A 26,595-nucleotide genomic window follows, 5' to 3' on the forward strand; every position below is an offset into this window, starting at 1 on the left:
CCAAGCCAGGATACTCTTTCACAGCACAGTATTGCTTAACTTTTTAATAACACACACACTGGGCACTATTTACTTTGGGTAAGTACAAATTGGGGCTGTAAAAGTTAACACTCCTCCAGTCAGGACTGAAAGAAACCCTCTTTCTGATACCACAGTGGAACACAGTTCCTAAAATCACACATGAAGGAACCAAACAGGAGATTTAATTGCATAAATAAGCCAAAGATAGGCCACATTTATCTGCTGCACACGAGGAGCTTAAGTGCTTGTTGAAGTCTGAGCATCCCTTAGTTCCCTCCAAACTCCTCCTTGCTGGCTGGAGTGTCAGGGTCCGTGTCAGGAGTGCTTGTCTCTGCTACCCTTCATTTTATTGAAACAAGTGTTTCGTGGGACTGCATGCTTGAGTCCACCTGGGAATTAGCCCCAGTCTTTAACAATCTGTTTATGAAATACTTAGGCTTTAAATAAACTTATCAGAATAGTCTGTAAGTATATTCACTGCTCCTGTCAACTGTATGTTGAATTCATCTCCAATAAAAGCATGTAGCTTGCAGTGAACTATCAATCCTATCCTTCCTGCCAACAGTCATGCACTATTTTGTCTAAATCCTGTATAAATCCCCATGCTTTTCCATATTATTAATTTTTCTTTTGACTGTATGAGGCAATGCTGCTCAAACATGATTCTGCAAAAGCTAAGGAAGAGGGGAGATGGTAAGAACTGAATGTTAAGTGGTTTTCACGCTCTTTTAAAATTCACTTCCCCAGCTACTCTCTGTATGGCTTATTTACTGAGTAGTTTCTAATGTGCAGAACACCTGGGTCCTGTACACAGCATAGATAAATCACCATGTTTTAGAGAGCTGTAAGAAGATCAAAGTGGGAAAATGCTGGTCATTAGGAAAGAAACAGGTTCAGTACATTTTATTTTTTTAAGCACGATACTGTGATAAATGACTGGAATATTTCCAGAGTGAAAGAAATCAAGCAGACATCTAAAATTACAGGTAATGCTGTGCATGGAGGCTTCCACATGATTAGGGTATTCTTTTGCCTCATAAACTGAGGAAAATATGTTAAAATGAATTACTATAAAATGATGATTTATGAGAAGTTAGGAAGAGATTCTTCAGCTTTGACTTCAAAATGTTATTTTTATATCCACCAAGATTTCATTTTAATCTATCTTTATAACAGATTAGATTTATTGGAGCCCAAGTTTAAATATGCTTAGTAAACCAGATCTTTTTAGGTGCAACAACTCCTAGAGATATTTTATCAAGTTTTCAGGTAATAGACCAAACAGTTCATCTCTGCAGGTGAGACCACCAAATACTTCTTCCACTTGTTTGTGCTTCAAGCTGACAGAAGGGCATCTCACCTTCTGTCCACCTGAGAAATTCCAGGTGCAGCTGGTATAAAAACTGTGGGCATCCTTCTCCTGACATAAGGAGCAGGACCTGTTGTACAGGGCTCTGGGAAATGAAAAAGCTGAGAAAAACCTGATTGCCTTGGTTAGAGCCTGTCCAAGGGAAAGGGCTGGAGGGAGGAGATGAAAGAGCAGGCTCTCATGCTGGACTGATGGGAGCACAGCTGAATGGCTCCAGGTCAGCTAATATTCAAAAATAAGAGGATTTAAATAAACCAGCTAAGTGGATTAGTGTTCACTGCTACAGACACTAATACTGGTGAAGGGCAGAGCAGAAATACCTCTTGAGTAGTTCAGGGGCTAGACCCCATCTGGATGCACAACTCAGGTCAGATTAAATGTGAAGAAGTGAAAAACCCACATTACAAACAGCTTGCAGTGAACCCTGTGGAAGTTGTTAAGAGAATAAGTGGCTGGTTGGATGGTGGTGCTGACATCCCTGGTTAAAAACCCCAAACCCCACAAATTAGCTTGTGTTAGTTTGCTTTCACAGGAATCCTTCTAACCAAGGGACAGAAAAATGTTATCACTTGAGTAGGCATGCAAAGCCACAGGTATGGCTGAGGGTGTTAAAACTCTTCCATTGAAAAAGGTTCTTTTTCAGTTACCTATAATTGAAATTTTTCAGGCTGAAACTTTAGGTGTAATCATAGCCCAAGGGTGAAGTAAAAGCATTTCATTGGTAGCTGCTGAGTGCTCAAAATCAGGTCAGTCATTTAGATGTCTTAATATGCACCTAAGAACTGATTTTAAATACCTCTTTCTAAACATATTGGCCTTTCAGTCAATCTTTTTCACATGCTTACCAATGACTAATTTATGTCAATTTGCACAGCTCCCCTGCATTTTAAATGCTTTTTCAGTTTATCCCTTCTCAATCATTTACGTCTTTAGGACATCATGATTTTTCCATACTGAGAGCTACAGCTGGCCAAACAGGAATTTATACCCATTATATTTTACAGTCAGGATACTTACCAGCTTCTGGGTTGCCCAAAGAGAATTTTTAGGGCTAACCCCTAGCCAAGTCATAGATCTAATTCTGCTTCTGAAAACACAAGCCCTCCAGCCAACTGAATCTGACTCCAGAGAATGCAGAAAAACAGTGACTTGCTTTCAATGGCACTCCCACGAAAGCCCAGAATTTGGTGAACACCTGGAAATAATTAATCAATCACTTCTTTATTTTTAAAATTAATTAGTATATGATTTAATTTAGTTGACCTTCAAATGAAAATTCAGTTCTTATTAAGTGCTAATGAATTATAATCAATGTATTGTGCACAGAAACTTTGCATAGTAGGGATTTATGCTTCACTTGTACTAAATCCAGTTCCTATTTACATTTTCCTGCCAGAAAGTCTAATCATTAAATTGGGTTAAATAGTAATTAGTAGAAGGGGCAACTGAGATGAAGATGCAAAACATTCTCTGAAACACACACACACACACACGCATGTACACATACTCTCTTTAACAAAACTTAAGCACAGGTTCAATCCTTCAATCCAATCTCTACAGACTACGTGGTCAGTTTAAAATGAGTTTGTTGCCCCAGCACAATCTTGTACAGACAGACATACCAGACTGAGTGCAGCCTGCCTGATACACCCTTTAACTACTGCATAAACATTAATGACTTTAACAACTTTGTTCTGCCCTTACACATCATAGAAAGAAGCATCTCTCACTCGAAATTTGGGTGCTGCCCAGAGATGTCAACTCTCCCCTAGGAGATCATAGTTAAGCATGCAAGTTTATAAGGGTAAAATTGCAACAGTTCTTTGCAGACAGTGGAAAGAGAAACTTGGCACAGACTGGAGTAAGAGGATACCTCTACAGTGTTGCATTGAAAATCCTGATATTTTTGAAATATGACTGTTCTCCCCCTTCCTGCATCTGCCTTCCCCCACTTTTTTTTCTGGAGACAAATGAACACTGAAAAGATTCAGTTTGCTCAAAGGCCATGTGCAAACTGGGTTTGTGTGGACTTATTTTCCTGGACAGTATCTCTCCTATGGTAACAGAAGACATATACTTTTAGATTAGTGTGAGATTTGCAGTCTCACAGGAGGTTTTCATTTTAATCTAAGCCCCTCGAGTGTAATTCCTGCATTGCCCCCCACTCTTATAATGAAAATCCCTTTCATGTTCCCATCCTCCCTCTTTTCCTTTAAAAAAAATGATAAAGAGGACTCACTTAAACAAAAATCCTAGCTCTTCATAGTAGCAGACATGGATGTGCTTTGTTTGGAATATCATCACATTTTAGAGCAATAACTACGTCAATGTGTTTGCTATATTTTAATCCCAGAAACATGAGGAAAAAAAAAAAAAGCAGAAAAACTGCAAGTCAATTCTAATTGGAATCAAAATCCTTGTTTTGGTGCACTCAAAGTGAGCTGACATTTGAAAGACCTAAACTTTCCTAGCAGGAAAGAGTGGTTTAAATGATGCATTTTAGGAATGTGAAGCTAGATTTCTTTGCCATAAATCCTTTACAGTAATTAAGTGGAAGGACTGGGAAAACATAATTTCTTTAAATGCTTTATGTCCTGTTCATTTAGTTGAAGATAAACTAGAGAAATTAGTATGTTCCAGAACCTGGAGGTTTTAGCCTTGTTAACTCAGTGGGCAAACAATTTGAAAGATGGAATTTGTTTTGGGAGCATCAGGTGTTTTCAGAAATGCCAGGATTTTGTAAAAGTGCCATTTCTCCAGAAGTAGCACTTTTTTAATAACAGTATTATTTATTTTAAAAACCCCTCCAAATCTGAAATTACAGAAACATTCAAGCATTACAGAGTGGTTTGGGTTGGAAGGAATCCTGAAGGTCATTTCATTCCTAGCCCCCAGCAGGGACACCTTCCACTATCCAACCTGGCCTTGAACACTTCCAGGGATGGGGCATCCACAGCTTCTCTGTGCAACCTCTACCAATGCCTTGGCACCCTCACAGTAAAAATCTGCAAAGCTGAAAATCTACCAGTGGAAATAAGGATTAAAACCATGGCCTGGTCCCTGGTGGCCTTGCTGTTCAAAATTCTTGTTTTCTTTAAAAATAACTAGCAAGAAATATGAAAACATGGCCATAGCTTTTCTTTTCTTTCTTTCTTTTTTTTTTAATTGTACAGTTTTACAAACAAAATCTATGGAGGAGAGTTTGTGTCACTCCTTTTCCCCTACCAGACGCTTCCCATCTTTCTTATGAGGAGAGGTAGGACATCAAAGAGGTAATGCACTTTGGATCTCTCAGGGTACTAGCTCTTTTGTAAGCCTCTCAAGAGAAGAGCGGAAAACACTATATATATTCTTAATATATTATATGAAAAGTGAGACTTATCACACAAAGACGATTTCTTTCCTAAGAAGAGACTTCTAATGCAATGGTGTAAAAACCTGGAGAGTTTACACACTGAGAAGCTTATCAGAAGACAGTCCTCTTCTTCATTTAGGAACAAACACTCAGACAATACCAATTTGTTGGGATTGTCAGCTGACTGCAGACAGAAAAGGAAGATCCAAACCCAAAGCCTTGCTGTGACCCTCACATTGTGAAACAGACAAAATGGGGAGTCTTCCAGATAGAGAATACATAAACAGGCCAAATGTCATCAAAACAAGAGAAATTAATGACAGGCTATCACCAGCCATGCTGGCATTGAATCCATCACTATTTCTGCCTTCCACTACCCTTGCCACGACTTCAATTTGTGATGTATCAAAAGCAAAAGCCAGTGCTCCAGCAAAGGTTTGTGGTTCTTTTTTTATTTTGCAGCATCAATCAATCTGTTCAAAGAGCACTTAAATCAACCTGCACAAGGCTTTGAACTCATAATCAGGTAAGTATGTAGGCTGTCCAGCATGTGGCTTTGAACAAAAGGGCAGGATCTCACACCCTGTCACACTTATCTAGAAAAATGAGAAGAGAGTCAAGTAGCGATGCTGAATTAAACATTAAATCTTTTAAAATAAATAAGTTAATGGATGTTAATAATTATGTTATCTCAGTAAAATGCATGAAAATTTTCTATTAGTCTTTCTTGAAGGCCATACTGATGGATTGTATTTATTATAGATAGCATAACTCCTGTTTTGGATTACCAGTAGCAAACATTTTGTATATTACCCAGACTTCTTCCTGACGTACCCCCACAAAAATGCTAAAATATGTAGACCAGCACAAGCAACTAATAGCATGATTATTACAGGAATATCAAAAACAATACAGCTGTGCACTGGTTCCTGTCTGTTGGTAAACCAACAACTCCACAGGAAAAATCTCAGCTTGAAACATTTAAATTAGATAATCTCTCTTGTTTCCTAAACACCCTGTCATTTGGTCCTGTGACACTTTTAAATATTTATTACAAACTAAATTATCTGAGTGCCCAGCACAGTCTGCACAAGATAAATATTACTTTCTGCCTTTCTATTATGACTTCATCTCCTCCTGTCTCCTCCTGATGTGTTTATAGCTATTGTGTTTTTCTTTTCCCGCATCAGGAGAGCACTGAACAGGGAGCTGCTATTGCTGAGATAGATGTGCATGCTTAACTATATGCCTGTGAATCACCCCAGTGAGCCCAAGCTTTGGGCTTATTTTGGATATGTCATGTATGATATTTTAATATTAACTCCATAACAAGAGGACTTAAAAATTTGTGGCATCTCTCCTACCAGCACAACAGTTGGTACCAAGTACTTCATTACAAAGACTTTTGTAAATGAAAATCCAAGCATTTACCTATTTCTGTATTGTTTAACTGTGATTTTGGCTATTTCCAGACAAAGGAAAAAACAGTTTCATGAAATGTCCTCTTGGGACGGGATATGTCAAAACACAATTTCCAATCTGTACCTTTATTCTCATTCAGCTCCATGTCTTCTGACGATAGGCTGGCTGCAGCTGAAGGTTTTGTTTCACCTATAAGAACAAAGGAAATGAAAGAGAAGCTATTCATTAAATAGTAAACTGATGAACCACTTTACTGAAAAAAAAGTGTTATGCCTTATTGAGACAAGGTGTTGGACCTGAATTTCATTTACTGGGCTTCCATCCATTCACTGGCTATTACTGGTCTGATCGTCTTCCCTAAGCAAGATGTAATCTAACATTCCAATAGAGCCAGGTTAAATCTGTATTTCAATTTCTCATAATACAGAGAGAAGAACAGCTATTGGTTTCATGGGTGTGCTGCTATTCTATTTGCTTTCAGATTAATTTTTTTCATTTAATCCATATATTTTGAGAAAAAACAATTAAGTCATTCTTAAATTGAATCATGTCCATGAATCCCACTGGAATCCAAATGAATAGATGCAAATGCTTTCCTGAATATAGCAGCTTTCATGAATCAGGCCTGAAATTAGAAAGTCCCTAAAAATCTGCAGCTTGGAGTTTTTTAATAATAGAACATGCAGGTAAAACTATTGTAGTTAATAGATACAACTGGTACCTGAACTTAAATAAATAGTGAAAGTGAAAACATTTTATTTCTTGCTAAATTTTATAGTTCTAAAAATCTTTATAAGCTTTCATTTTAATTTCTAGACTTTAATTTCTTTCAAAAGACTTGTTGGTGATTCTGGGAAAATATTTTCCTTATATAGCCATCTAGTACTTTTAACTAGATTGAAAGAAGAGCTCAGAACCACCTGCCATGTTGTTTTTCCATGTGTTAACTGTGAAGCCCATTGATGACCAACTGGAGGCCAGACTTTAAAAAAACCCTGCACAGTTTAAAATTTTCAGTCTCTTCAGACTATTATTCTTTTCTCCACTACAATAGTTTTCTTTATGATATATACTTTTCTTTATAATATCATGATATTTTTCCCTATAATGAGAATATAAAAATCTTTATGCAATGCACCAGGTAAGAATAGAGCATAAAATTTTTGTTCTATATTTTCTTTCACAATATTGAAGTATATGGTTTGTCACACTCAGAAGAAGTTTATGCCTTTGGTTTAGATAATACAAATAAGAACTTTAACATTTGGTGGGATTGCTCCTAACAGTAGTCACTTATAGCGTTTAGAAATCTTCTAAGCATACAACTGTGTACGTTGGAAAATCAGGTCATTTTCTACTGCCAAGAAGGGGTGAAAAAGCAGCACCCTCAAAGTTCCTGGTGATGCTTTGTCTCTGCAGTGCATAGAGCAGAAAAGAGCAGAGACTCACTAAGTGCATGTAACCAATTTGGGCTAATTGTGGCCCTCTCTGTTCCTGCCACTATGTAAACCAGAAGGGAAAATTGTTAAGCCAAATCATTTTTTCCAGCAACATCATCTGCCCATGGTCAAGGAGGTGATATTGGGCTGTGAGTGGGCATGACATTATCTTTAGGCATGTACCTAAATTGCATCCCTAAAGTATGACATTTTCTGGATCTGGGACCTCAAATGTCTGGATCTTATATTTGGCACTCTTCATGAGAATAATGAAACATGAGTACCAATGCAAGATAGCAAAACAACGTATATCATGGCTCTGATAAACCAGCTCTGACAGCTCATATTGCAACAAGTCATAACAAGCAGTTTTGGAAAAAGCACAAGGCATTTAAAACACCTACAGCAAAGTAGTAGTTTCAAGAGGCAAATATTCCTTAATTCTCTTGGGTAAAAAAAAGAGTATTTTATTCAATCAAACTGAAATACTCACCCCATCAGAGTGACTATCACTGACAAGCACTGTGTATAGGGCATCTGCAGTTGCTATAATCAGGTTTAACAGGAACCTCAGCAACTGGAGCCAGGACCTCCAGGCAGTATTAGCTCTTAGGTGAGCTAGCAGTCAAGCACTACTTGGCAAAGTTAAAAGCTCAAAATTGCTTGAAAAAAGATATGCCACAGTCTAGTCAGAGATTCAAAAGACAATCTCAATTCACACAGAATAATGCATTCTTCTCCCTGGTCCCCTGGGCCTGTTTAAAATACAACTAGCATGAAAGTGAAAAAACCAGGGAAGGATATGTGGCTGCCCTCCAGCACTTACAAAACATCACCATACCCTTATCTTGGGGAGGATAAAGTTTGCTGAGATCCATGGGAATCTATTTTATTCTGTAATACTGCTTGCTTCTGGCTTCACCTTGCACTGCCTGCTCCGCATTAGGAGGCAGAAAAGGTGACAAAAAGGACATGAAACACAGAAGGACTTCAAACACGTCAGGCAACATCAGATGTTAACACTCAGATGCAGGACAGGAAGGCAGGGAGGAAAGCTGCCCTTCTACCTACACAGTGGCCACTGCACAGGACAAGACCCTCATTCAATGGACTTCTCATTACCACAATACAGGAAGAAAATCAGGTAAGTCAGGAATCCAGGCCTTCTAATTTTATCTGCTGTTTGCTGACTGGCTACCTTCAGCTCAAGTCTTTCCAAACAAAACCCTTTTACTCTCTAACATTCAGCATTACAATGGGAAAAAAATCCTAATCAAATGAGAAAAACTGTGCTACATGTAATACTACAGTTAAAGAAATACTTAAGAAATAAGGGAATAGAGAGACATTTTGATTGCCACTTCAAGTCTTTTGGTAACTAATTCATTCTAGCTGTCTCTTGCAAAGAATAGAGTTCTGTAAACCATAAACAATCAGACAACAGAAAAAAAAACAAACAGGAAAAAAATCTCTTGTGAGCATGGAGTGACATTATATTCCAACATACTGAACTCACTATAATTTATAACTGTGTCACCTGCAAAACCCACCACATGTGAACTCTGACATTCACTCACCGCATATGCAATATTCTTCTCTATGAATTTAAATCTTCATAACCATTGTGACTTGTGCAGACAATTTTTTAAAACTTGAAAATACCCTTTAAAATATTCAAGAGTTGAGTTTTTATCAGAAGGAGCCTGCTGCTTGCTTCCTCCTTCCCCAAATTTCTTTCCCTCATTCTTATTCTATGCAGAGAGGGAAAAAAAATTACTCCTTGTGAGAGGATTAGGTAGATTAGTCACCTTAAAGGGAGAACGTAGAGCTGGTAAGCTGGAGAGGGGGTCTGCATTCCTGCACTGCAACACGTTCATTCATAATAAATGAAGATTCGGTCTCTAATGGGAGAATTGCTCAAGACCTGAGCTAATCTGGTGAAAATGTACAAACATTCTCCTTCAAAAGCACTGACTAAGATTATTATTCACCAAAGTGGATAAAACCCAAGACAGGCCTTTAAGGAGCTGGGCACAAACCTGCTTCTTGACTCTGTGTCTTATTTTCATCGGTGTTTTGCTTATCCACTGTGCCATTACCACCTATTGGGAAAAACACATAAAAATTATTTATGATATATCTTTTTATTGGTACCTGGAGCACTGCAATATTAATTGTAACCAATTTAGAACAAACTGTTAATTTACAGCAAAGTGCTGTGATAAAAAAGGAGAGATGTAAAGGTAAGCTGAAAAAATCTGCAAACCTGCCAACAGGACCAGTTCAATTTAAACCAGTCATGGTTTTTATCTCAAGATGAGGATTATACAATTTATCTCAATAGGCTCACTGGAAATAACAAAACCAAATAGAGGAATGTTTCCTTAAACACAGTCCACAATAAATGAAATTGTTGCTTGAACTTCTATGTATTTTATAAAGAGGTTTTTTCCCAGGGTTATTTTCTTCCTGTGACATTGCAACAGGATTCTCGGGCTGTGTTTCTGACCTGCAGAACTTCCATGCCTATGGAAGGGAAGGATCAACTGAATTGAATTTTAAAGCAAAAGCCACAATGCCACTTAACATAAAGTATAAAAATGCATCACAAATGGCTGTAATGAAGAGAGCGCATCAAACCAAAGTAAGACTGCTAGGACTGAATGAATTTTTCCCCTTTTTACATTCACATTCATTCCCAATTTTCTTCACTACTTCACATTCATGATCTATTTTCTACCCTCCAGCTCTCTTTTGGAAGGCAGGCATCAAACAGCAAAGAACCACTCAAAACGGGTAATACCCTGAAAAATATCTATAGGTCTCCGAAACTTTGCTTGCCCTGATTAGAAATATATCAGAAATTCTTTGTTTTCAGGGATGGAAAAGGTTCTTTTAGCTTCATAATAACATGATAGGCTGCAGAGCTGCATGGAGGATCAGATGCCATGGCCACACACCCTGCTTTGCAGCACCACAAGAACAGCTGAGCACCAGTCTTAATGAAGTATTTGAAAAGTTGACTGCTGAGCGTATACATTGTGAGAAGGGAAATTCATTCCCAGGCCTGGCAATGTCTTGATAATGATACACATATTTTTTTTCTATGGTCTTTGCTGGCTGCCGGGTTTTCTGATTGCAGCTTCTCTAAAACAGCACAGCTGAAGTTCCTTGTGTCAGCCACCTTGCTTTTACTTAACACATGGGACCTGGTGATGGGATTTAGCAGTGGTCCAAATGTGATTAGGTGGATGGAAGGAAAACAGAGAGGGCACATACTTTCCACAGGCAGATGTACATCTGGTGGCACACTGCACCCAGCTGATATTTAAAGGCTGAGGTATGATGATTTCCCTCTTTCCAGCAGGCAATTCTTCCTGGCATCCAGCAGATGGGACTAGTGGAGAATTATTTCCAAGGCTGGCCCTGCACAGAGCTGCTCTCAGGAGGAGAGGAGATGGAGCAGGAACTTGACACCTCTCACCTGAGAGACAAGAGGTGGGCAGGGTGGGGCTGATGGCCACCAGTGGGGACTTGAGCTTCCTGCCCTCCTGGTAACCCTTGTATGAATTCGAACCTTAATGGTTGCCTTGCCATAGTGATTTCTTAGCACATTAGTGAGCTCTAACCTGTAAAAAACTGTGTTATGTGGATGACCAAAATGAACTGACAAAAGCTGCAGGGTTTTCCTTTCCCTGACTTGAAATCAAAAGGTATTGCTTTCAAAGTCACTGTTCTGCCTGTCCACACACAATAGGAGGACCACATGGAAAAAAACCCAGAAAGTTAGCTAAACTTTTCTCTCCTCCACTCCTTTTCTCTTAAAACATAGGCTTGGTGCCATCAAGCTATGCAGCAAGTAATTCATAAAAAAAGACAATCCTATAACACAGCAGTACAGCAGCACTGGAAAAATCTTTACCAATAGGTCAGACCAAAAGAGATTATTGCATCACTGTAAAATGAGCAGTGCCAAAGCTTCAAGGATTCAATTATGATCAAGTGTAACATTTTTCACTCTATGCAGAAAGAACTTCACAACCAGAAAAAGCAGGTCAGGCATAAATGTAACTACTGATATATAAATGAAATTAATTCTAGCATTACCTTACTGAATTCACAATTTAAAACTCCATTTCCAGATGATACTTTCTTCTACATCCATTATTATGACTCTAAGCACAACTTACTTGACTAAAACCAGGTATTTCAAGGGTTCATTCATATTTATTGCCAAGGAACTATATCTCTTCTTAAGTCACTCAGAGAAAACTTAAACTACAAGAGAAACTTAAAATGATCATCTGGTTTGGTAGATTATTAGGTAAACCACATTTATCAATTCTAAATGTATTATTTCACTGGACATTCACTGTTTAGAGTTGGTTTCATAGAACCTAAATTACAGGATTCTCAACATGTTTTCACTTCATTTTGTTCCTTTAGAAAGAAAAATGTAAAAACCTTTAAGCAGAAACTTCACCTCTTGCACTCTGATCCAATCCAATAGACTGACTGGATCATGACATGAAAATTCATCTTGATCAATGTACTGACAGTAAGTGTTGTGCCTGGCAAGTGACTTTGGCAGAAATAGAGAAAAGGAAATGCTAAAAATTAAGACTGGACAAGTGATGCTCAAATAAATGACTTGCAGAAGGAATGGTTAAGCTCTGCTTGGCCTGGAGTATCTATTTATCTTGTGAGAAAGGGTGGAAGCAGAGCATGAATACACTGACAAGAAAGCAAACTACAGAGTGGAGAAGTAACTAATCCCAAAGTCTTTGACAAACAGGTTTTTCCACTTTTATAAAACCCTTCTAATGAGTCTCTCACTGAGTGTCTTTGACTGATGAAGAGTCTTTCTGCAGTTATTGCTCTTCACTGGAACTGGGTGCAGAGCAGATGGGAAGGCTTTAAGGAGCACATCCTCAAGGCAAAGAGCTGGAAATCTATTTTACAAGAGTAGTGAGACAATTTTTCCATCATATTTTTATTCACCCCTGGCTCTCCTTTTCTCCAGGCAGAAAAGCTAGAGCCAGTACATTCCTTGTGTCTTCCCCACGACATTATTTATAATAAAAATGTCTTTTCCACTGAATGGCTTCTACAGTATCTGCCATCCTTCCTTTCCCACTACTGCAGCAATCAGTGATTGTATTTCCTTTAGGTGAAAGCTGTCCTCACAATATTTGCTTTTCTATTACACTGGTAATTGAACAGCAATCTGTCACTCACTCCAAAGGAGATACAAAAAGTGGCAAATGACATGTCGTGTCATTTTAGGCCAGAAAATGTAAATGATTTTGAGCCACATCACAAGACAAATGGGAACATCTGTTTCTTTTCCCCCTGGCATGACAGTCAGTTCTGAAAAACAGAAGTTTAAGGATTACAGTAGTACTGTACAAACAAAATAAGCACATCAGACACTAAAATACATTCTTCTGTCCATCTATTCTGCTTTCTCTTGCCAAGTGACTACTGCCTGATAGGTTCTTGCTCTCTTATCTTGGCATTTTCTTTGAGGTCATCAAGAAAATCCATTCCCCTTCCCCCTCCCCAAATGTTATATTTGGTAGAAAAGAGGCTAAACAAGGATCAATCAGCATCCTCAGCAAGCTGGCAGAGTAAGTGGCACTTCTAACTCCACCAGAAAAGAGGATTCTCCAGGAGTGCCTGCCCACTTTCTGTTATGGAGAGGTATTTAGCATGCTCAGTGAGGTGCCAGCTGCAGTGGCAGCCCCCACATGATAATATGATAAAAAATAAGCCAGCCATCAGACAGGATAGGGCTGGGACAAGATCCTGATAAAAGGTCAGGGAACAAACCCTTGGAGGAGGTTTTGGTATTCTTCACATTTTCTCTGTAAGAGCCTGGAAACATGTGGCTTCTTACATCTTCCACTGTTCTTGTGACAAACATGGCAAGTCAAAAATATTAATAGCCTGCTGGCCTCTTGGCTTTTCCCATCTCAGAGCTGAGGAAGTGCTATGTCTGCTCACACACCTACTCCTCTTCAGCAGCACCTTTCTTCACAAGCAGCTGGTGACATACATAGAGATGAGGCTAAAGTCAGTGCCCCAAAAACTGCTGCAAAAAGACATTTTTCAGAAGAAAACAAAATTGCAGATACTGTATTTTTTTTATTCCAAGGAAGAAATTCTGCATAACCAGTACAAACCAGTCAATTTCTAACTCTCCAACACAGAATCACAGAATATCCTGATCTGGAAAGGATCCACAAGGATCGTCTAGTCCAACTCATGAACACAGAGGCTCTTAATAATAAAATTGCTTTTGCTACAGAGAAAGCTTTATTTATATCATCCATAGAGTGTCAGTGTTCAGAATAAGGTTTTTCCAAACCTCTTCCTCCTTCCTGGGGTAGAAATAAAAGTGATAAAGGGCCAATACCCGAGGCTTTCATCTTATATTGTGCAAGTGCCACAATCTGGGACACCAGGTTGGATCCTGTTACATCTCTGAATGGCTCTGCCATGCAAGTTCAGGAGCATCCTCTGCTTTTCTGCCTGGCCAGTGACTTTGGCATCCCTCCACTGGTCTGACCTGTGCTTCTAGCTTGTAAACAAATACAAGTACGACCAAGATCTGTCAGACAAGGGGAGCCAGTTTTGAACTGTCTTTTTTTTTACAGCACAGAAATACTGCTATGGTAATCATACTAATGACATGAAAGTCCTTATTGTATAGCAGAGAAACTAATTAATGAGAAAGTGAAAAATATAGGCCTTGATCTGCATTCTGCACACAAGTAGATGTGCTGGCTTCACTGAAACCCATAAAATGTGAGAAGAAAGCACATGTACATTCATATAGGCACTTGAGATCATATAGCCTGCAACCATTTTCAAACTATTCCAGTGGTAAAATAATATCAGACATAAACCAAGAAGCACATACACACAAAGGCCATTATTGCAGAACTACAAACACATTAAAGTGAATCATTAATGTGGTGGCCTGAGGTTGCTGAACATTTTCAGTTTTCATTTTAATTTCTTTTAATTAAATTATGATTTAGGTCAGTTTTAATCATTACTTGTATATAACCCCTTTGGGGTAAATTTTAAGAAGGGTTAGTAACGAGTTATCTGCAGTAATTGTTTAATGGAGTTATGAGACTCTTCCCTCTGTGCTGCTTCAACAAATTACCATGCTGCAGATGCAGCCCTGAACAGGCTACTGTGAATGCACCCAGTCCAGTGAAGCTGTCAGTCCAATAAATAATAGTGTTTCATTTCCATGCAGCATTTTGTCCAGGAGTGTGGGAAGAGAATGAGAAAACTGTAGCTTGAGTGGCTTATCGCAGAAGTTAAAAATGAAACTATTGTATTTAATGTATTTAACATCCGGAGAAATACAATAGTCTTGGCTAAAGCCCAGTGAAGTCATGCATGTCCCCCTTTCTTCACTCTTCTGTGGGTCAGAAGACAACTAACTCAGCTTTATTATAACCCCCCTTGTTAGGGAAGAACCAGGGGACAATGGCTACAGCATAAAATTAAGTCCTGGGAAGACAGAAATATGCTGGTTTGTCTCAACTCACTGCTTGGAAACATTGTGCTCACCTGGCTTTTCACTGGGTCTAACTCTCCATTGACTCAGACTGTGCAATAGAGGTGCCGGGCAAGGGACATGGAACATTTCATTGCCAAAGATGCTGAGCATCGCTATTCCTGTGATGCTTCAAAACAAATGGAGGGAGACATCTCCTGGAAGCTTGAGCTGACCAAACAAGCCAGAATATGGATGGATATCACACTCTAGGTGTCACAGGCAGTCTGTGCAGAGGACAAAGATAATACTGGCATTTTGATGCCAAAAAACCCAAAACCAGAACAACCCATACTGTGCTTACTTGCCTTTTCACTGGGTCTAACTCTCCATTGACTCAGACTGTGCAATACAGGTGCTGCACAGTATTACCACTGTGCTTGTAGTGCAAAAAAGGGGACAGAAATTGCTCCTGTGAGTTGATGCAGAGTTCACAACAGTATAAAGAAGCCCTGACTCCTGGCCCTACATTTAGTCCCATCCATGAGAAACAAAATGACCCCATGTGGGCAAGTGCAAAATAAACCCTCAAATTTTATCATTACTATATAAATTTACTATTTGTTCATACTTTTACAGTGTGCCTGACATCTCAGTAACTACAGACTACAAGGGACAGCCACATGGCTTCTTTTCCAAGCCACAGTCAAAATAAAACTCAAGACCTATTTTGATTTTTCACAAATAGGAGAAACAGACAGAGAAGCCAAAGAGAAGACTACACTCATAAAAAAACCTCACAAAATACAAACAAAACCATGGACTACTTAGCATCAGCATTTTGGAATGAAGGGACCAGCCCCATCTCCTGCACTGGACCTGAGCAATCATGGTGGTTTACTGTTATTCACATCATGCTGAAAAATGAGCAATGAATTCCTTGACAGATGAGCCCCCTGCAGGTGTCTAGGGGTGGGTCACTGGGTAGAATTCTCCCCTGACAACACTGCATTAGTCAGTGCAGTAACTTAGTCTTTTGCACCTTAGCTCATCTCAGAAGGAAGACAATCTGCTCCAAAGCATTCAGGGTAAAAACAGGAATTGCAAGTGTCTTTCTGGTGCTGTTACACAGATGTACATTCAGTTGCTAAAAGAAACCCACATGGGTAAATGGCCAACACAACAGGACTGCACATCACCTGCGGAGGCCAAAATAAGCTGTGTTTTCTGAGTTTTGCACAGCCACTGCATGGCAATTTAATGGAACAGCAGAAGCCACTTCACCGATGAAAAGAATCTTCAAGAAATGTTTGCTCAGAGAGAAAATACAGATAACATCCTCTTTTACCCCTGGCTAAGTGCAGGGTGATCACCTAATATTCTGAAAGCTGTAATCAGTCAGGACAGATGGTAGACTTCAAAACAGAAGCAAAAAAAAAGAAGCTATCAACCACAGAGGATGGAGGTTAATAGCCACTTTTTAAATATAACCCATCTGCATTAAGGTGAGACGTCTCACAGATATGTTTGATACACATCCTTCCCAGGGAATTTCTTCTGTAGTACTTCATCTTCATTGAACATTTTTTTTAAAGGATTAGGTTTGCTGGCAAAAAGAAGACAGCCAGTTCTAAGCTATCTTAATAAAAAGCAACACTTTTAAGGGTGAATAAATGACTGTGTTTTTTGAAGTATAATAATGTGTCTCAATGTTTATTTATAGTAGATTATGATTGGAGCAGAAAGAATATGCTTTACTGAAGAATATGACTGCCCCATGGGATGCAAAGTATGGCTGTAAATACAGTTTATCAAGGGATAAAAGAACCCCTTGCTATAAACGGCAGAACATATTAAAACATATTAAGAAGTCAAATCTAGATAATATTAATACCTTAAAGAGACAGACAATCAGGCCTGCACAGTGTCAGAAGACCCTCAGATGAGACGCTTGTAACATCTCTGTGTAATGGCAAAAAAGAGCCATCTGTGTGCATCCCACCAGCTCCAGAGAGGACTGAGCCCACCTTGGAGGGAAGCAGCACAAGCCAAGTGCCATGGACTATGGTGGGTGCATACACTAGGTCCCTCTCCATGAAGCTAGAGAGTGAGCAGCACAGTGGCAAAATTTGTGGCAAATAAAGGAGAAGCAGGAAGAGGAAGCCTTATGTTAATCTTACAATTAGAAGATTAAGCCATGAACAGAGGTTTATTTCCTGGTCCCAAGACTACACACTTTTTGCCATTTCCCAGAAGTTTTTTTGGGAGAAGGGATGAGGAGCCAGGTGAGAATCCTACTGAATGGCCATGACCTGCTGGACCAATGAGTTGTTGAGATTAAGATGCGGTTTTATTTTGCCTAATTTGTGACATCTCTCATGGACAGAGCATCCACCAAGTCAGGCAGGTGCCAGCTGGTGAGCCTGGATTTCTGACACAGCATTCAGAAATGTGATGTTACCTTTGAAAGCCAAGAGGCCAAATTGTGGTGACCCCATCAGGCAAAGGAACCAATACTATCAACTCCGTTAAAGGTGATTTGTGTTCATTTTGAACTTTGTGGTTTGGCTTATTCATCAACCTGTTCTCCTTTCCACCAAGTGAATGGAAAGCAGACAAAGTTTGTCCTGGACAAATAACTCCAACAGACCTGCTCCTTTCACAGGTGATCCTGGGAGACCAACAGCCTATCAATCTATCAGGAGGAATCTGGTCATTCATCTGGGGAACAGCTTATGAGAGAAGCTGGAGCAAGACAACTTCCAGAGCTCCAGTTCTGTCTTCACATCCCTTGAAGGAGGGCAAAAAATGGCTTTTGCTGCATGGATTGATTATTTTTCTACTGGAGGAAGAGAAAAAGCAGGCATTTTTGCTGCTGTTACTAGATGTGTTGCTCATCTTTGATACAATATTGGTCTTCCACAGACCATGGAGGGAATGGATGGGGAAGCTCTTTGGCAGGATCTGCTTTACATCTGAGAAATCCCATAAAGAAGGAAAGGGCAAACAGTTTTGCTTCTCCCTCTTGCACACACTGTGCTGTTCACTACATATGGGAGGACACATGGGGAGGTAGGTAAGAGACACAAGGAACATTTAAGATTTTGTTGTGCTAGGCTTTTGTATAAATGGTTTGCCTTTGCTTGGTGACAATAAGTAGGATGAGAACGGGTGACTGTGGTATTTGTGCCAACTCATGGCTGCTGTGTTGTGACAAGTACTGCCATTTTGTCTATGTAACCACTTTAAGATTGTGTTATGAAGCTACTGAAGAAAGACATGCATATGTTTTGTTTAGCACCAAACATATTTTGTTCACCTGACACTTTACAATCACTCAATCCATGAATGCACCTGACTGAGGGAAAGGCAAAATTATCCCTGGCTACTTTTACTCTCCCAGGATGCAGGAAAAGTGGCAGGGGAAAAAAAAGAACAAAAAAGAAGAAAATTATCTGGCATGTTTGCACATGTCAAACCTGAAACACTGCAGGGAACCAGTGAGTAAAAGAGGTTTCCTAGTCTATCCATTTTCACAGACAATACCTCTGCAGTGAAAATCTATGGAATACAACCACTGACATAAGAATCTGCTGTGCAGTTCACACTTACTTTTCTCTACTAACAGTGTGGAGGCAGAGAACAATATATTTAATAGCATAATAACAGACACCGTTAATACTTTAGTGGTTTGGTATAAGATTGCTTTCATTAGCATGTCAAGTGTTTATTTTAGCTTACTGCAAAACAAGCTCCTTACATACAACCACTTACTCACCTTTCCTTGATTGCAAAGAGCATGATAATAAAGCAACTTATTTTCCCCAATATTCTGTGGAGGTTTTAACATGCCCTGAAATGATATTGCTTCATTACCTCTAGCCAACGAACCAGCCTGGTGAGCTGGAGAAAAATATTACAGCAGAAATATTGCTGAACTCAGTGGAATAGGTTTCAGAGACTGCCACAAGGGCAGACACAAGGCTGCTATCATTGCAAGTTGTACTCCCATCTTCAATCTAAAATGACACTCACAACAAAGCAGAGGAAAATACATTGGGTTGTTCCCATGTCTCAGTGTATATTTGTTAAATATTTTATAGCTGGTAATGTTACCAAGGGGAAAATAATATCCTATGTTAAATGTAGACTTGCTTTTATTGATTAAAGATATAGGTTGGGCTTTTGGGATTTTCATTTGTTTTGTGGAGATGTGTTTACTTTTTTGTGTGTGATTCCTTTCCTTTCCTTTCCTTTCCTTTCCTTTCCTTTCCTTTCCTTTCCTTTCCTTTCCTTTCCTTTCCTTTCCTTTCCTTTCCTTTCCTTTCCGTTTTTTTTGGGTTTTTTTAATTTTTTTTTAAGACTTGGGGTACTTAAAGTGAATTATCTCAAAGTTTAAACACACCAAACCACAAAGCACTTCAGTTTTACCCTAAGGGAAATTCAACCAAGTCGACCTCAGGCAGCGTTTGCCTTTGCTGTGTTTTATTCAAGACTGTTTATATGCATTAGCTACTCAGTTTTTCTTTTAAAAAGAAAAAAAGGCTAGCTTCTTAGAAGTGAAGACAAACCCCTACCTAAAAAAAACCTATTCAGACATGTAGATGTGGTACATGTCACATCTTCAGAACTTTCATAATCTTCAAGGCTCCCCATTAAAAGTTCTTTTAATTTGTCAAAACCAACAGCTAATAATTAGACCAGGAGAAATGAAATCCTCTTCTCAGACAAATGTGTGCAAATCCCATTTACTGCAATGGAAATGGCTCACAGGTGTGTTACATTACACTCCAGCCACTTGGCAACTTGACAGGAATTCAGTGTCTGGATCCCAGCTTCTTGTCTCCTCTTCCAGAGGCACAGGTAATGCCAAAGAAATCTGATCCAGGTTTCTCCACAGGCCCCTCAGCAAACACTTTAATCACCTATTCTTTTCTCCATCACAACAACTCTGAAGGCTAAATCTGAACTTTCAATCCTAAACATTACAGGTTTGCTTCCTGCCTAGCATATGTGGGCTCTGCCACCAGCTATATTAAATCCAGCAGCAGTGATTATGTTTCACAGACTTCAATTCTACATCAGCAAAATCCACTGTATGGCATCAAACTCAAGGAATTCAGGCATTTTACAGCTTAGGAGTAATGCAATAATTCTATTGCCATACTGTTTACTTTGCCCTTCCTACACATTTATTTGTGCTTCACAAAGTGAACAGTAGGTCACTGGGAAAAATGGATAGGCACAGAGAAATAGGAAATTGTATCTAAGGAGCCACAGAAAGAGTGAAACAACATCAGTTAATTTTTGAATGAAAGGAAAACCTTACAGTTTGATAATACTTTCTCTCTTCCTTTCATTTTGCTTTGCCTTTTTTTTTTTCAAGATACTGATACAATGAAAGGTTTTAGCCACACTCCATGTAAGAATGTATCATAAAACAACTGTTATTCTGCCTGTTTAGGAACATTGAAAGTGTCACCACGATCCCAGCCGTGGGTTAGCCTGTATAAAAATGGACATGTGATTTGTCATTGCTGAATTCTCTAATTCAAACATAAAATTGGTATTTTAATTTAAACTGGGTTCAGTGCAGCATGAAAGGAAAGACACTCAGGTGTGATGAAATTTCTTGGGTCCCTCCAATAGCTGTCCCTTCCAGGTGATGACAGCTATTGCTTTAATGACTTGCCCATAACAACCAGTCACAATGTTAGTGACAGCATGTTACTAGCAGTTACTTAAAATGATAGATGTTAACACTTTTCTGCTCTTTGTGACTCACACCTTACCCTAGACAGAATACTTTAGGAGCTGAATGCACAGTGCTAAGTCAAAATGCTGAAGATTGTGGAGCCACTGAGATGCAAAATTAGATAGGACATTTGAGAAATATTAGGTCAAAAAGAACCCATGATAAGGAGGTGTCATGGATTAAAGATTAAGGTTCATCCTTTTATCTATTTCACAGAAGAGGAATTTCTTCAGGATTGGGTGTTTTGCTCTTCCACGTATATGAAAGCAGTGAAAATAAGCCTTTGGTGTTAACATCTTATAAACAACTCTTCCAATGAGATAGAGATTAGGAAAATCCAGTTTTAGAGCAACATAGACCACGTTTATGTCCATACACATGGACAAGCTTCCCTGAGCAGACTCAAGTGGAGGAAAGTATCCTCAGAGGAACAACACTATAGGCATAATGTTAATCACCAGTGACTTCTAACTGCAGAGATGTATTACACTGTGTATGGTCTAGAAACATAAACATTGTAGAAAGGAAAACAGCAACAATTTCTTGTAGAAAAGGAAAGCAAGGATTTTATCGCTCTGTGTTTCACAGCAAGTACCTGACCAATTTAACCAACCAGACTATGACCCAAGCCCCTCACAACATGGATTACACTTGGGCTTTTTAATTACATGAAGTCAGAACTGGTTAGAGATAAAACAGAAGCAATTTATTAAGATGTATCAGCAATAATCAGTAGCCCATCACATAACAATAGGGTCTGTAACTGTGAATCTACCTCAGGATGAAATATATTTTTAGAGGATTTATAATCCCTTCACCTAGCCAAAAAGAACTCTCCAAGTGTGTGCAAAGAGCATACTTAACTGAAAGTTTTCCAGTCCTTTACCAAGAATTCAAAACAAACATTTCCTAAAAATGTGAATTGACTAATAGCCCTGAGAAGATGTTTGAGCACCTACCTTCAGCATCATCCTGCAGGTCCTCAGGCTGCTCTTCTTTGCTCTTTGTGGGAGATGGAAGCTGGCCTTCTATAAACACAAAAAATTATAAATTACATGCATTATTTGTAAATGGCTTCATTGTATCAGATACTACCATGTGTGATTCCACAATTGTATGTTTTATCTTAGCGCTCCTTTCAGTACTCAATGCTTGTCTTTCGGCTATTTAAATTAATTATTGCATCATCTCTTATGAAATTTATAATATGGATGTGTGTTACGGCCTAGACTGGACTTTCTCTGACTTTCACAGGACAAAAGTGAAGAAAGTTCATACTGAAATAACATGCTGCCTCACAAGCACTACAGAAATAATAATCATAACCCCCAACCAAATAATGTTTTAATTTGTAGTTGTAAACATAATATTTATTATACTTCATTATGTAACTGTGGAGAAATAATCTGAACTAAATTATCTTTTTTCTCAGCTGAATTCTCCATTCACTGTTTTAACACAACAAATGAATACAGACTGAAATTAATATAAATGAAAGGTAGGGAAACAAATTTCACAAATTCACAAATTGCCTTAACTTCACAGATAGTGAAGTAAGGAAATGAAAGCTTTACAAGATAGAAATGTACTGGTTGAAAAAAAATCCATTCCAGCCTTTCAGACAGTGGGCAATATCAAGTTGGAGGAAAGGGAGTAAAATAAGCAATTGAGGCCAATTAAATGTGAGATCTTCCTTACTTATATATGGACTGAAGCACAGAGTGTTTAATATCAGTTGGTTAAACTTTAAATATTATGAACTTTTTCTACAATATTTTCAAAATATCCTGTCAACATAAATGATGGCATTACTGTTTGTTTGTTATAATACACCTCTAGGCACAAACTGGTAGCAGAGAAAGCCTGTTAATAAAAAGGGAGGCCAAGCTGGAAATTAAGCATTAAAGGTATTCATAAATTAAGACATTTAATGTGAGCAGGTTCCCTAATTAAAACATTCTTTAAACATTGTTGCTTAACCACGAAAGCAGTGACTGACAGACAATTAAAACTCAATTCATTGTGCCTACTGAATGTATTCAACCGTGATGGGAAAATGACTTTCTGTCATTTGACTTTCTGTCAAACCTCCTGACTCCTTGTGGCTAACTGAGGGCTGGGTTGCAGGAGAAGCCTAAAGAAAACATACTTTTGTGTGTGCTGGAAATAAACCTTGACTCACTCTGACCACGAAATTTAGGAAGACATATGACCTCACATTATTCACCCTTATTGCTGTTGCCATTAAAAAATAAGAATCATGGTATTACATCAAACTGATTAGCAAATTATCAACTGGGAAAAAACTATCTACAAATGTTTTATAAACTGCTCAAGTGTTTCAAAAACTCCTAGGTCTCTCCTGCTGTCACATATATGCCACACAACCATCTACTCTTTATGTTGCTGGAGTTTTAAACAGCTCTTGACAGTCAGATGCCCAGCTCTCATGAAGGACTTAGATTCTCCCCTTTTATCTTCTACCCTTCCAGTTACATATATGTAGAACCAAAATGCTGAAAATTTCGAAACATAAGGTATGAAAGCAGTTAAAGGAACTTGCAGATTCAAGGGGTAGTTGGACTCAATGAATCTTGTGGGTCCCTTCAATTCAGGATATTTTATAAGACTAAGAATACTGTGTTCATTCAAAAGACAAAATGGGAGTAAATCATTGGCTTTGCATGGAGCCCAGGGACCACAGAAATATTCTCTGCCAACCATACTTATGCCCAAAATACCCAGAAGAGCCATGGATTAGGAAGGTGGCAGGACAGGTGAAAATGTCAGCAAAAATTCCAAAATTGAGATCGGTATGTGAGTAATTAAATTCTATCTCACTTTCTTAATTTCAATTAAAGAGCATTATTAAAAAAAAAAAGCCAAACTGAACATTGCTCTTACAAATTTCTACTAGAAGGAAGTTTACACTTTCTAGAACTACTTACAGCTCGGAGCAGGAAGAGCCCTTAGCAATCAGTAAATAAAATCAGTTACTGCAAAGCAGAACAAGCCTTGAGGTTTGGCTTGGTACCAGGTGGTAGACTGCTCCTGAGAGCACTTAGTACAGACATGTCATGTGTCATGCCATCATGCTTGCCCATCTGAATTTGAAATTCAGGCACAATATTTTGAGGAAAACAAGAGTTTACAAGTGCTAAGATGAATTTCTTTCTGAAGAAGGCAGGAGTAAGCACAAGAAAATCCATGGAGAAAACTAAAGGCAAAACCTGCCAAATAAAGACATGCTTTGTCAACCCTTTAAGGGGCTCAGGAGCAATGCTGATAGAGTTCAACAAGAACTGTAATACAAAAGAAATCCTGAAAATAACCAGATTTGTGAAGACTTATTCATGCCACTGATCTCACTTTCTTATTTTTTGAATATTTACAGTGGACCATATCAACATATGGCTTCTTTTGTTCAAATGCCACTCTGAACTATCTGCTACATTTTCTTTTTTTGTTTGAGAATAATTCACACGAGGGAACTGAATCAATAGGAATGCTTCAATCAACACTTGCCCCTCAACTGAGGAATTTTATCATCTAATCAATCCATGAAGTTTCCTCCAGTCCCACACATCAAATGTCAATCAAGTTAAAGTGCAAATGTCCAGCCAGGTCTTTCAGGACTATTTGAATACATTAGATAATACAACCAACATCTTAATTGACAGCCCAACGATGGAGAGGGAGGAGGTGTATGTTCAGAGAAGTCAGCACTGCTGCTGTCTCAGAAGAAACCATCTTTTTGCACTCTGTAAAAAGCCTTCAAAATGCTCACAAAAGGATGTAAAGGCAGTATCCCAGGAGAACAAGATTTCAATCACAATTTCACTATTTTAGCAGATATCCCTTATTCCAGAGACAGAAAAGGATCTGTGTTTACCACGGTTAAATACAACTCTTAACCCTTTCTGCTCTCCTGCCATGTCCATGTCCTTCCAAACAGCTAGCTAAATATTACAGAAATTTTGTCTGTAAATTTCTTTTTTAAAAGAGCACACCTGGACAGGTGTCTGAACTGATCATATTAAAATATTTTCTAATTGTGATCATTTGTGCAAAAAGGTTTCTGAGCTCTGCTGCTGAGAGACATCTTCTTTACAGGCTAATTTTGAGGGTCAAGAAGTCATGTAAATCTCAGTCTGTCTCCAAGTAACCTATTTCCAAAATCCTTCACAACTCCCAAATTTGCCTTGTTGCAAGTGATTGCTATTTTCATCTCATGAAAAAGAAGATGAAGTCTCCCTCCAAAAATCAATCTCCAAGTGTAAGGGTGTGCATACAGTGGAACATGCAAAAAAAAAAAAGTCTGTATTTATGTATCTTGGTTGTAATAGGGTGTTACTAGTTATTAAGCCCTGATAGTGTAAACGAGATCCTTCATTTTGTTGTTTTAACTGGCTGTGGCTTCTAGATAATGAATAGGTGATTCATCAGGACAATCAGGACAGAAACAGGATAAACAGCAGGGCATTTATTAGGAACAACTACTTGGTGGGAAATGACAGTAGTGTGGCAACAGACAAAGAGATGAGGTCAAACGGCTTTGGTACCTGGCAGAGACAAGCTGAACAGGTTGAGAGAGAATACAGATTCAGATTAAAAACTGAAAGTTTTTCCTGAGTGTTTCTTTTTCTTTTCTTTCTTTTTTTATTTATTGTTTTAATGGCAATGGTAAGAGAATTGACTTATGTCAACAAATAATAGCATTATTATGTGCTGACATAAGTCAATTCTCTTACCACTAGGAAAAAAAAAAAGAAAAAAAGGAAACAAAAACACTCAGGAAAGACTAACTACTGCATCATCTGATCCTTGTCTTGGGTTATGCAGGAAATCATTCACAAAGTAAAGCTGAGATGTAGACCTGCACAGGCCCAGACCTGCTATTTCTATATCTGCCCTTTTGACTCAAACCCTTCTAACACCAACTGCATGACACATGATAACCTCAAAGCACTTCAAATTAAGTGGTGCTGCTAAGCCAGCAACTGCTACAAGACTCAGCATTCAGAATAACAGACTGATGGGTTAAAAGGCTGTGAATTGAATGCCATTAGAAGAGTGGGCTTGAGTGTGTATATTTAAAAAGACTGGATTATTTTTATTTTTAAATGTTTTTTCTTATTCTAGTGTGTCCAGTATAAGCAGTGATGTTATATCATAAACTTGCCAAAATGGTCATTTGTGCTTGTTGATTTTATAGAATGAATATAGATACTAATGGATGTTGTCTGGCAGACTGTCTTGGGGATGGTTTTTTATCCCATACCCATTTCTGTTTCTGTTTTTGTTTTGTGTCCAGTGCGGTCGCTGCCTCTCTTCCCCTCTCCTCCCCTGGCTCTGGGACTGTTGGAATGGCTGAGAGCCAGCCTGGGATCTCCTGTAACAGCTGGGGAGAAGGAGAGTTGCTTCCTTCTGGTAGGGTGATTTCATCTCCACGGCCACGTGGCACGACCCCTCTGGCAGAGATACTTGCTGCCTTGTGGTTTTTGCCCGTGTTTTTTTCTTTTCCTTTGGCACTGTGACTGGAGCTTACTGGTTTGCTTCTCTGCTGCTCGGGGAGCTCAGAGCGACTGAGGGCAGCGCCGGGACCTGGCAGCACCCATTCCATGCTGAGGGACACCTGCTCTGTGCAGGCTGACCCTGGGACCTGCCATGGCCAGTGAGCCATCCATGGGAGTGATTCCCCATCCAGCCCCGCTG

The 26,595-nt window shown here is 38.9% G+C and overlaps 1 protein-coding gene across 4 annotated transcripts in view; it reads right to left on the reverse strand.

Annotated features, from left to right (window-relative positions):
- MACROD2 (mono-ADP ribosylhydrolase 2) overlaps positions 1 to 26,595 on the reverse strand; it is an 852,624-nt gene that overhangs the window by 43,251 nt on the left and 782,778 nt on the right. For 3 of the 4 annotated variants that reach the window (XM_039717140.1, XM_039717139.1, XM_039717138.1), the window contains exons 11-13: positions 21,840 to 21,908; positions 9,646 to 9,708; positions 6,291 to 6,356 (exon numbers count right to left, since the gene is read on the reverse strand). In XM_039717140.1, coding sequence (XP_039573074.1) covers positions 6,291 to 6,356; positions 9,646 to 9,708; positions 21,840 to 21,908 — 198 coding nt within the window. The remainder of the gene's footprint in view (positions 1 to 6,290; positions 6,357 to 9,645; positions 9,709 to 21,839; positions 21,909 to 26,595) is intronic. The other variant, XM_039717141.1, reaches the window with a different exon arrangement.

Source organism: Passer montanus, unplaced genomic scaffold (genome assembly GCF_014805655.1).
Source record: "Passer montanus isolate IOZ18808 unplaced genomic scaffold, ASM1480565v1 scaffold37, whole genome shotgun sequence".
In the NCBI taxonomy this organism is placed as follows: domain Eukaryota; kingdom Metazoa; phylum Chordata; class Aves; order Passeriformes; family Passeridae; genus Passer; species Passer montanus.